Genomic DNA, 10,624 nt, shown 5'->3' on the forward strand with positions numbered 1-10,624 from the left:
AATCGAGGACTAAACAGCTGATTTGTTGATGATTGGCGAAAAGGGGGGAGAAAATGGTTCAGTTCCAATGGATTTCTTGTTTATGTTCTGATCCATGTGAATGTGCAGCACTGCTCAGAGCGCTGCTTGGTGCTGCTGCTGCTCTCTCTCTTCATTACTCCAAAAACTCTTGATTATAAATAATAATTGATAATTCAATGTGATCGGTCAATAAAATCATATAATTATGTTGTCGACACTTTTTCGAGCTGCTCTAAGAGGTATTCATTTTTAAACTTTGTTTATTTGAAGAAATCATTAACTATCATTTTATTGGAGGTTAGAAAATCAAGAGTTAAGAGTATAATGCTTTATTTACTTGCAATGTTTAGGAGCCGTTCGGTGTCGAGCTGCTGTGTCAATGCCGAAATTGCAAAACTATGGATTTTCCGAGGAGAAACGCCTTGTTGGGGGGTTGCAATCCAGTTACGCTAGCGAATATCGAGGGATTTGCTCAACTGTGTCGTCGATGAGATTGAATCAATATGTTAGAGCCTCACCCATTGTTCCTGATGGAAGTTTATTAACGTAAAAAATATTGAATCACTTTTGAAAAATGTGTCTAATAGCCAAGTGGTAAAATAAGATGCATGTGAACTTGTTATCATCAACATTCATACTTATTATTTAATATTAATAGTTTATTTCATGTTTTATCGGATAGAAAATCAGTTGAAACAACTGTTCTCAACGGATATACACCCACCCGTACCGTCGTCAAGTTTACAAAATCTCAGGGAAAGCGACAATGTGTTAAAACTGTTTTAAAACGCTTCTACAGGCTCAATTGGTAGAAAATATGATAATTGTGAAAAAAAAAAAAAAAAAAAAAAAACAATATTCATTCGACAATAACATGGAATAATTATTGCAGGGGCATCTGGATAAGAACCAAAGCTGGCAGACACAAGCGACGATGGAAAAAAAGTGGTGCCAATGCTAGACGTTCTCGTCAACATGTCTTCTGTAACGCAACCCAGTCGTGGCTACTGGACAAAATGGTCACACCCTTCTGGAGAAAGCCCAAGTACTGGGTCGATGACCCCTATGCTCCCTATCACAAACGTGAGGAGTACTGGGCTACCAGAACTACACCGTCACCCGTTATTCGGAAGCCACCGTCTACATGATAACTTGGCTTAGACATTGGCGATGTGGCGATGGTGCCATATTAATAATAATAATAATAACGATAAATATACTGTTAATACAGTTTTTTGCTCTTTATTTATCTCCACAATATCTTTTAATCTACATGTCTCCTGCTCCTATGGACATATATTTTATTCGCTAGCTTTCAACTTTGCGTTTCCACCAAGTTCAAATCATATTTGCGTTTAGATATAAATTTTAGCTATACTTGGCGTATCTTGAGTGATTTTGAGGGGGTTAACTGTATGTATATATATATATATATTATTAGGATATGACGTTCGTATAAGTTGACAGCCCTTGTTCAATGAGTTTTATAAAAAAAAAAATCCCTAGTTCCATGCTCCCTGAGCCACTGAGCTATATTGACTGGAATACCTGGAATCCCTGTGGGATATTTCCAGTTTATATTGGTGATGTGTGCACAAAAGACACTCGAATTTCGAGCATTCCTTATTTCTATTTACTGAAGTAGGTCAGCCTCTCAGCACTTTTTAAATTAAAAACAAAATATATCATCCATATTGCATTTTGAGTAACCTATAAAATCCATAAATTTTTGACACTTGCAAATGTTATCTGCGTTTTCTATGTTTTCAGAGATAATTTCCATAAATATATTTGAAATCATGGAGGTGATTGTTGCTGATAAAACAGCTTCAAATCAGTTTTCAATGAAGACTGAATCAAGTGGAGGAAAAATTCAAGACGATGATTTTTTCGTAATTTCATCAAACTGGTCGGTTGTCAAGGGTAAAGCCCTGAACAACACAATCACTACAGTGCTCCACAAGGATTTTTCGGGGAGGTAAAAGCGGTAATGGTCAAATTACCTTTGTCATCAATTCCGCAAAAAAAAAAAATTCCAAGAGAATTAGAATTTAGAGAGAAAAAATTTCAAATGATGTTTATAATTTTAGCATGCCTTTAGACGACATCGCAAACGAGTTTACCAGCATAGAGATTCAACCGAAGGCTGAACATGAACCCTGTACGATAGATATCAAGCTGAAAAATGGGCAGAAGATTGTCAGGATGGGAATTTCCTCCGAGGCTGAGGTCTTGGAGATTTTTAAAGAGAGTGGAGAATATGCTACGACTATTTTCTCAGAGTTTATTGATGAATTTGAGGGGTGCACTGTTTATTTGGGAGGAGTTGTTTTCGATAGACCCACGACAGAAGCTAGTATAAAGGTAATGAATTTTCTAATTAATCAACTTGTTTAAAATAATAAATTTGAAAAACAATTGAAAAAATGAATGATTTATTCACTTGCATTTCTTTCTTGCATTTTCAAGAGAACACTTTATGTAAAGCAAAATAAGCTCTACAGCAAATGTTTCGACACAAATTTTACCATCTGTCTTAAATTTCTCCAACTATTCTAGAATAAAATTCAATTGTATGATGATTTATTTATTTCTTTGTTTATTTCAGTTTACTAGAGTAAAAAATGAACGTTCATCAGTATTTATATATGGAATTCGTCTCGTCCTCGACGATTCAAAGCCTTCAAACAATCCCACGTCAGAACAGTTGGACTACAATAATATAATCAGTGATTTTTTGACGTTATTACACCCTAGACGAAATAATAATCTTACTGGAAAAGTGTCTTCAACAGTTGTCACAAATTCTCTACCCATCGTTTTAAAAGACTCTGGGATGGCCGAATACTTGAAAAAGTTGGTGGACACGAATTTAGCATCTCCAATTGATGGTCAAAATGATAATGACTCTGAAGAAAAAGTTTTAGAAAGTGATAATAGATCAACGAAACAGAAAATTTCTTCTACGAATAATAACCACTCCCCAGATAAACAATCCCCATATTATCGACAAATTATCAATGGAAATGCCAAAAATGACCAATTGTCTACTCTCGAATCAATTATAGATATTAAAATTGTAGAAATGGAGACGAGACTGATGCAGAGGATCGACCAAATGGAGCAAAACACCAACAAAACCTTGGAAGAAATTCTCAACAAACTAGACGCTTTAGAAAAATTGAAAGTAATTTGAATCCAAAATACCAAATATTGTAATTTATAAACAAACTTTTATAATAATACAGAATAATGCAAAATACAAGGTAAAAATGCTACCATGCGACGCGTTGAAAAATAACTATGCACTCTTCTGTTTTTTTTTGTTTTTTCTTCTTTTATCAAAAGAATTTCCTGCATTTTCGAAGGAATTCTTCAACTTTTTTTTTTTTAGGTTGAATAGTGAAGCAATTAATGTTCAGAGGTAACTTGTTTAGGGTCCTCTTTGTTTTCCTCTTCAGGTTCATCCTGCTGGACGTCAGGAGGATCCCAGGTATGCAGTTGCTTCCTCCAGAGCTTTACCATGCCATCCCAACCCCTTCTGCTGTATTTCACGTGCTTTGGAGGGGTTTTCGGTTGATCTTTGGTCCTCTGATCCCTTGAAATGTTGAATTCTATAGATAATTTATGCCAAAAACGGAGGATGAAAATGTTCAACAATATGTCACCTGACATTTCCTCTTAAAAATACAAAAATGGCCATAAAAAAGCATTAATACAAGCTACAGAATAATTTTATTATCAATTTCAACTTACTTAGGAACCATTTGTATATATCTATCATATCCAATAGTATTCTTTCCATAATCAATATCTTTCTGCCTTCTAGACAACACCCCAGCATCAGTTTCATACTCTATCTTTTTCTTGTCATTGCTGGAAGTTGTACTGTTGCTGGATTCACTGTTCTTACGATTCCTGGAGGCCCTCTCAGGCTTAACCCCTGGACTCTCATCCCTCTGTCTCTTCCTACCATTGTCCAAGGTTAATGATGTGTCCTTGTCATTCTCCAGAGACAACACCGAATTTTGGATCATCTCCTCGTGGCTTTTTTCTCCACCCCCATTGGCATTTTCACAATTGGCCTGGGCATTTGTATTATTTATTTCCCTTAAATCGGCCATTTTTGTCTTTATTTCTCTCCTTTGGGGGATCACAATTAATATATTCAAGTGAACAAACAAATGTGATTCGATAATAACCTTACATTTACGCAACTGTTGATTGATTGATGACAACTACGAGAAATCAACTTTTCAACTGAATTAATGGGGTAGGGGAGAGCAAAATGTTAGAATTTTGATATTTAATTCGACATTTTGTATATAATAATAAATACTTTAGAGTTTTTGAAAAATTGAACGATGAAAAACAAATGAGTAAAATTTGGCTTCACTCTTTTTCCAGGCTTGTTTTGTTGAAGCGTTTTGGCGCCAGTCATACTACACATCAGTTAGGGATGCGCACGCATGATATTAAAATTCACTATGCTATGTAACAAGCTAGCATCAGCTATGGCTAGCATCTAGATAGTACACTTGGTTAACCTCAAAATGGCTGGATCAGTGTCTCGCATATTTTTTTGTGCAACAAAATGTATATAAATAACTTTGTTTATGACTATTTGTTTGTGAATTAGGAAGCAATATTGATTTCTCATAGATATTTCGTTAGTTTTAGGTCATGTCAAGCGACCATTGGGCCTCAATTTCAGCCAGACACCCCTGTCAACACAAGCAGAGCCCAGAGTGCAGAAAATCGAAGGTATCATTTGATTTAATAGTGATGATGAAATAAAATTATAATTTTCTATTTATTCCAGAGCCACCAGCCATGATAGATCCCCTAAAACACCCTGACTTTTTTGGAGTTCACGAGTTCTTCACAATAAAAGACTTGTTTGACGCGCGAGTGCATTTTGGCCACAAGATGGGTTCTCTCGACGAGCGGATGAAGCCCTACATTTACGGATCGAGATTGGGCCACCTTATCATTGACCTTGACAAAACAGCGGACCACCTCCGAGCCGCCCTCAACTTCACAGCTCACATTGCCTTTCGCGGTGGAATAATCCTCTTCATCTCTCGCAATCCCCAGGTTACGCATATGGTTGAAAAAACGGCGAGGGAGTGCAGTGAATTTGCACACACGAGATACTGGAAGAACGGAACATTTACCAATGCAACGAAAATCTTCAAGGCTGTTACCAGACTCCCGGACTTGTGCATCTTCATCAACACCCAGAATGACGTTCTCTTCGAGAGTTTTGCTGTACGTGATTCCGCTAAAATGTGCATTCCCAGTGTTGGCATTGTCGACACCAACTGCAATCCCAATCTCATTACTTATCCAGTGCCTGGTAATGATGACAGCCCAGTCGCCCTCGCTTTGTACTGCAGATTATTTAAGGAAGCTATTTTGAGGGGCAAAGGGGCCAGGGAAAAGTTATCCAACTTTACCGAATAGTGTATTTGTTTATTATTCTTTCTTTCTTTCTTTCTTTCTTTCTTTCTTTCTTTATGTAAAAAATATTGTCGTACAAAAAAAATGAAGATTTCTCATCAAGGAAAAGTTGTCCATCTTTGTTCTTGCCCTATTTTACAGGCATTGTAACTTTGTTGTCACGCAGGCGTTGTAAGAATGCTGGGCCTAAAAGCTCCAGAACCCTGACAAGATGAAAAAAATACATACCTATATACCTATATATATTTTTTTGATTATTTAACATCATTATATTGATAAGAAGAGGAAGAGATAATTCTTAAACTTACACGCGAGCAAGATTTGGATAGTATTTCACAAGATAAACAAGCTGAAGAGTTGTGCAATTTGCAATCCAACATTCATCGACATGATTGACAATGGCCACTGCTATCAGGTGAGCACAACGCTCGGGACTCAGTTTGTTTTTCGCATGTGGAGTTACTTGGCCAAATTTCTACAATGATAACCAGCAATGTTTATTTAAATTTGATTTTTTTTAAAGGCATACCTATATCGGTTACCTTGCCAACAGTCTCGGTGAAACTCTCGGATAAAAATGGAGTTTGGATGGCACCAGGGCATACTATAGAGATGGGAATATTTTTGTTTTGCTTCTCGGTGCGAAGACTCTCGAAATATCCCTGAAACAAGCGCAAATAATCTTTTTTGTTTTTTTAAAGTATCTTTATCTCTGATAAGAGAAAAGATAAAACATGACGCACATGTAGAGCGTGCTTGGATCCCGTGTACGATCCAGAGAATGGAACCCCCAGAATTCCAGCGATACTGCAGGTAACAACAATGTGACCATGCCCAATTTCCTCAAAATAACCGTACGCAATACGACTGAGTGCCACTAGAGAGAATACATTAAGATCAAAGAGTTCCTTGTCCACTCGTAAATCAATCTTTTCCCAGACTGCTCGTTGGGATCTGCCTGCATTATTCACCAGAATATCTAACTGATGATGGAGATGAGAAAACAAAAACAATTTCATAAATAGCCATTTTATATGGAAATAATATTCTAAGTGTTACCTTTCCAAATTTCTTGATTACGTGGTCGAAACATTTCTGATGATTGTCAATGTCACAAATGTCCATCACCATGACTTCTACATCGCTCTCTTGGAGGTGCGGATTAACTGAAAAAATGGCATGAGAAATAATCAGACACATTTTTAGAATTTTTGAATGATGCTCCATCATTACATCCATCATTACCTTTTAAACATTTCTCCTTGACTTGGCCAAGTTCATTGGCTCTTCTCGCAGATAATATCAATTTGCAATGTGCTTTAGCAAGCACATACGCCAAATGTTCCCCAATGCCACTTGAAGCCCCCGTGATCCAGACAACTTTTCCTCTCAATGTTTCTGATCACAATTACACAGAATAAATTACATGAATAAATAAAATGAAAATCATGTATAATAAATTGTTGAGAAAATATAATATAATTACCGATAGGCTGTCCAAACGTTTCTCGAAGCGATAGATTAAGATCGCAATCAAGGAACCACGGATAAATAAAATAGAACGCGTAATAAACAATCGCAATGATACCAATAATCTCGAAGAATGGCATTTTGATATGAGTAGAATCGCTCAATCGAGGTCCTTCATATCTGGAAAATCATGTTAATTGTAGGTTATGCCTTCCATCATCAGTGTTAATTGATGCAAGAGGCACAAGAATAATAATGAATAGTAGATTTGTCGCGCAGGTGTTTGCTGGTGATGTACTTACAGCGAAAATATGACAGTAACATGTGACAAGAGACGACTGTTTATTAATGCTACTACTGTAAAACAAGCGCAAAAAATACTCTGTTGCCGCCGCCGCCGCCGCCGCTGTATCCGGTTTTTATATTATATTATTGACTCTTGAGGGCATATATATCAGCACCATGGGTCAAAGTACATAGAGATATGCGATTATTTTTTGCTAGAGGGGCAATCATATTTTATCATTTATTTTTTCATGACTCAATTATTCATTTTGCTCATGTGTGGATAAGCAGCAGGTGGAGAATAAAATTTTCTGCAATGATGAGCCGCGCGATCATTAGTTTTTCACCCATTCTCTGTTGAAGAATTCGATCTCTAGTTTTACTATACCTACCCGGTTTTTCTTATAGATTGAAAAAATTAGCACAATTTCATATTTCTATACAACTTTTTCTATTGAGACATTTTTTATCGACATGAATTTTCTACATTATTTTTTCCAATCGCTAATATCTCTATATGAATGAATTTCTTCAAGTGGAATTGGATCTACTGCGTATTTGTGTATTGGAAGAAACAAATGTCAAATCGATGTAAATTGTGTATTCATCTTTCAATTCTCAAATTTGTCATTTAAGTAAGTTGTAATTTTATTGCAATTAATTAAAATGAGTGGGAGGAAGGTAAATTGAAATGGAATAATTCTCAAGTGCGTCATTATCTGAGTTTGTTCAGGACGGCCCCAAAGTAATCACAATGTTGGATTATTGGAAACTGTTTGCATAATGGTAGTTTCGTTGTATAATTCAGGTCTCTGTTGCTTCTGTGCATATATATACCCAAACGCTTTCTTAAATAATGCATTGATGCATTGATTGTTCATGTTTCGTCACTTGGTCAGCTTAATGTCGTCATACCTATACTGGCAAATGTCACATATTGAAACAATAATGGTCGCAATTGAACAAATCTGGGAAAATTGTAACCCATGCAATAATTTATCATCCAATAGTTTCTGATATATGATTTATTACAAATAAAAATGATAATAATACAATTATACAGCAGCTAATTAGTAGGTCTAGATCTAAGAGAATTGGACAAGCGATCGAAATATAGTGCCCCCTGCAAAAGGAAATTGAAATCCATGAAGAAAAAAAAAATACAAATAGCCTTGATTGTTATAAACTACTTAAACTCACCACTAAAAATGTTGCTGCCATCAAAAGACTCTTCAGTCTCACATTAGCATCACTTGGAAATGTCAGGAGCAGAATGTGATCGACGAGTAGATGATCGTATTGATGACTTATGGAGGCTATTTGGCGAGTCATGTCTATGGACAAAACCTAAAGAGGAATATGAGTTGGCGGGTGTGGCTTCAAGTCCCTTCAATACTTGCTTTTCAAGGTGCATTAAATCATGCATTATATACAGAAAATTCCATTGAATTCCTATACAACTTTTATTGAAAATTGTATCAATTTTTGACTGATTATATTAATTCGCTCTGCAAAAAGAACGTTATAACAAAGATTTTACATCTACCTTGGATTCCAATTTTGGTACGAAATTTTTTCAATTGATACATTTTCTAGTTTTTTCAACTTATCATTTAAGCCAAGGAATTTCACCTGGAAAGAAACTTCATCGCTCATGCAACAGCAGCACATATTGGGTCCATCTATGATGCACATGGCTTCTCTCGAAGCATCATAAACCGTGAAACTGGGACCGAAAAGAGTCAAGTTCTGCTCAATACTGCCGATGTATTCAGTGGTTTCGACAGTCATATTCTGTAGGATAGCATAGGTAAATTGATAATTTATTTATTTTAGTTGAATTCTCTCAAGTCTTGAGAAATGATGATTTATTGATTATTACATGCAGAAACCCTGGGACACATCCCCAACTGAGTCTCTTCGTCAGAGTGAAGGCAGATTCCCCAGACGCATCTCTCACATCCATCGTGAAACTCCTCGAAGAACCCAAAATATTTCTCTGACAATTTGTAGAGTTTTCCGAAGCTAAAAATAGAGTTTCTGCTCCTCGAATTTTCACCCTGAATTGATTTGCCGATTGTCCAAGGACTGGAACAGGTTTCAATTGAGTACGGGAATAGATCAGTTCTTGTAATGAAAGTTCTCAGCACAAATTATATCTTTAAAAAAAATTCTATTGGAGTGTTCTCTTGGCTGTTGATCGATTCTATTGACAATTATTTAGTAGAAATAAATGGATAACCTTTGCCTTTTTTTACAACTTATTTTTCGTTTTTTTTTTCAACTGCTGTTATATTTTGTAATATAATAAACTCTGCTCTGTTATTCTACTGCTTCTACTTATTAATTACACACGTGCATTGAGGTCTACTATCGGTTGTATCTCCACCTGCTCGACATTCGTCAAAAAGTATTCAGCGGAGATAGGAGTGAACTGCGATCTCGTCGTCGATCTCCACTCCTGGGTGCTGATTGGTATAGGTCGTCTCTGATTTGTTACTTGATTTCTATCTGGAAACAGGAAGCGGCTTCTTTCTATTTCGCATCCAATTTTTCAGTATTGATTGCCTTTCTATATATTAAACTTTGTATCAGTTGCTTGCCGAGTCTAGTGAAAAATTCCGCAGCTTATCTGCGCGTTCTATGGAAATTCCTCGGCTTTTTACATGATTTTTCGAATAAAAAGCTAAAAAAATCTCAATAGAAAAGATTGTGTTTTATACATGATAAAATTTTACTGATTTTTCTGTAAAATAGTTTTTATTGGACAGCATCGGAATTGTTGAATAGAATTCCCTATCGAATTCGCTAGGTATTTCTATAGATGCTTATTCATATCTCTCATGGCAGAATGTTTTATTTCCTTTACCTCCGCTGTCAGGATGAGCTCGCGTGATTGTCGCCGATTCGTAGAAGACTGGAGGTAGAAGCTCTATAAATATTTCCCAAAAAAACTAAATGGTGTTTTTTTTCTTCATTTCTGCTTTCTCGATAACCGAAATTTTGATGGAAATTGCTTTTTTTTAATAAACGGTTCTCGGGTTATTGACAAATTTTTCATTGCTTTAATTTTGTTTTTTTTTACCTTCATATGGCGGAGGAGCAGTTGCTGGCGAAGATTCATCCGGAAAAATGTGACGCTCTGACATTTCGAATGGAAACGCGAGCTGCGACTATTTCCCATTATCAATCTCCGCTGGAAATAAGCTATCTGGTCTTTCTGTGATAACAACTATCTTATCCTCTCACCAATTCGTAAATCCGTATCGATAAGAAAAAAGTACTGAAAAATGAGTGGTTTACGGTTTTTTTATGTACTTGAGGAATTAATAACCAATGGAAAAACAATGAGAATGACTAAATATAACTGGATACTCAAGAATTT

At 36.0% G+C, this 10,624-nt stretch overlaps 6 protein-coding genes and 1 long non-coding RNA gene across 12 annotated transcripts; 4 read left to right on the forward strand and 3 right to left on the reverse strand.

Moving 5' to 3' along the window:
- Nucleotides 1-113: 113 nt before the first annotated feature.
- On the forward strand, nucleotides 114-1,252 carry LOC107036796 (39S ribosomal protein L35, mitochondrial). Its single transcript, XM_015254980.1, has 4 exons — nucleotides 114-260; nucleotides 372-567; nucleotides 704-829; nucleotides 914-1,252. The coding sequence occupies exons 1-4, from the start codon at nucleotides 227-229 to the stop codon at nucleotides 1,167-1,169; spliced, it is 612 nt and encodes a 203-aa protein (XP_015110466.1). The 5' UTR covers nucleotides 114-226; the 3' UTR covers nucleotides 1,170-1,252.
- Nucleotides 1,253-1,335: 83 nt separating this feature from the next.
- On the forward strand, nucleotides 1,336-3,319 carry LOC107036791. Of its 3 annotated transcripts, none has more exons than XM_015254972.1 (4): nucleotides 1,336-1,666; nucleotides 1,792-1,999; nucleotides 2,112-2,385; nucleotides 2,630-3,319. In XM_015254972.1, exons 2-4 carry the CDS (start codon nucleotides 1,821-1,823, stop codon nucleotides 3,215-3,217), a joined length of 1,041 nt encoding a protein of 346 aa, XP_015110458.1. In that variant the 5' UTR covers nucleotides 1,336-1,666; nucleotides 1,792-1,820; the 3' UTR covers nucleotides 3,218-3,319. The 3 variants fall into 3 exon arrangements, with proteins under 3 accessions (XP_015110458.1, XP_015110457.1, XP_015110459.1); XM_015254971.1 differs by having other exon boundaries at nucleotides 1,336-1,662; XM_015254973.1 differs by lacking the exon at nucleotides 1,336-1,666 and having other exon boundaries at nucleotides 1,953-2,008.
- On the reverse strand, nucleotides 3,226-4,940 carry LOC107036797 (histone RNA hairpin-binding protein). Of its 2 annotated transcripts, XM_015254981.2 has the most exons (3): nucleotides 4,229-4,940; nucleotides 3,778-4,164; nucleotides 3,226-3,619 (listed from the first exon to the last, which is right to left on the reverse strand). In XM_015254981.2, coding segments are annotated over exons 1-3 (576 nt in total). In that variant the 5' UTR covers nucleotides 4,231-4,940; the 3' UTR covers nucleotides 3,226-3,432. The 2 variants fall into 2 exon arrangements, with proteins under 2 accessions (XP_015110467.1, XP_028981851.1); XM_029126018.1 differs by having other exon boundaries at nucleotides 3,778-4,939.
- LOC107036795 (28S ribosomal protein S2, mitochondrial) lies at nucleotides 3,952-5,725 on the forward strand. 2 transcript variants are annotated; one of them, XM_015254979.2, is made up of 4 exons: nucleotides 3,952-4,294; nucleotides 4,429-4,617; nucleotides 4,702-4,785; nucleotides 4,844-5,725. In XM_015254979.2, exons 2-4 carry the CDS (start codon nucleotides 4,575-4,577, stop codon nucleotides 5,485-5,487), a joined length of 771 nt encoding a protein of 256 aa, XP_015110465.1. In that variant the 5' UTR covers nucleotides 3,952-4,294; nucleotides 4,429-4,574; the 3' UTR covers nucleotides 5,488-5,725. The 2 variants fall into 2 exon arrangements, with proteins under 2 accessions (XP_015110465.1, XP_015110464.1); XM_015254978.2 differs by having other exon boundaries at nucleotides 3,961-4,294; nucleotides 4,696-4,785.
- Nucleotides 5,476-7,379, reverse strand: LOC107036793 (dehydrogenase/reductase SDR family member 7). Its single transcript, XM_015254974.2, has 8 exons — nucleotides 7,257-7,379; nucleotides 6,971-7,134; nucleotides 6,730-6,882; nucleotides 6,544-6,650; nucleotides 6,228-6,467; nucleotides 6,027-6,146; nucleotides 5,793-5,959; nucleotides 5,476-5,687 (listed from the first exon to the last, which is right to left on the reverse strand). The coding sequence occupies exons 2-8, from the start codon at nucleotides 7,092-7,094 to the stop codon at nucleotides 5,615-5,617; spliced, it is 984 nt and encodes a 327-aa protein (XP_015110460.1). The 5' UTR covers nucleotides 7,095-7,134; nucleotides 7,257-7,379; the 3' UTR covers nucleotides 5,476-5,614.
- Nucleotides 7,380-7,517: 138 nt separating this feature from the next.
- LOC114841132 lies at nucleotides 7,518-9,503 on the forward strand. The gene is made up of 3 exons (XR_003783023.1): nucleotides 7,518-8,647; nucleotides 8,836-9,049; nucleotides 9,128-9,503. It is a non-coding gene; the product is annotated as an uncharacterized LOC114841132 (long non-coding RNA).
- Nucleotides 8,247-10,408, reverse strand: LOC107036794 (phospholipid scramblase 3). 2 transcript variants are annotated; one of them, XM_015254975.1, is made up of 7 exons: nucleotides 10,325-10,408; nucleotides 10,109-10,171; nucleotides 9,595-9,750; nucleotides 9,122-9,327; nucleotides 8,872-9,033; nucleotides 8,440-8,586; nucleotides 8,247-8,362 (listed from the first exon to the last, which is right to left on the reverse strand). In XM_015254975.1, the coding sequence occupies exons 1-7, from the start codon at nucleotides 10,386-10,388 to the stop codon at nucleotides 8,306-8,308; spliced, it is 855 nt and encodes a 284-aa protein (XP_015110461.1). In that variant the 5' UTR covers nucleotides 10,389-10,408; the 3' UTR covers nucleotides 8,247-8,305. The 2 variants fall into 2 exon arrangements, with proteins under 2 accessions (XP_015110461.1, XP_015110462.1); XM_015254976.1 differs by lacking the exon at nucleotides 10,109-10,171 and having other exon boundaries at nucleotides 10,325-10,400.
- Nucleotides 10,409-10,624: the final 216 nt, after the last annotated feature.

The sequence above is a fragment of the Diachasma alloeum genome, unplaced genomic scaffold (genome assembly GCF_001412515.2).
Source record: "Diachasma alloeum isolate Michigan unplaced genomic scaffold, Dall2.0 Dall_scaffold_00211, whole genome shotgun sequence".
NCBI lineage: Eukaryota > Metazoa > Arthropoda > Insecta > Hymenoptera > Braconidae > Diachasma > Diachasma alloeum.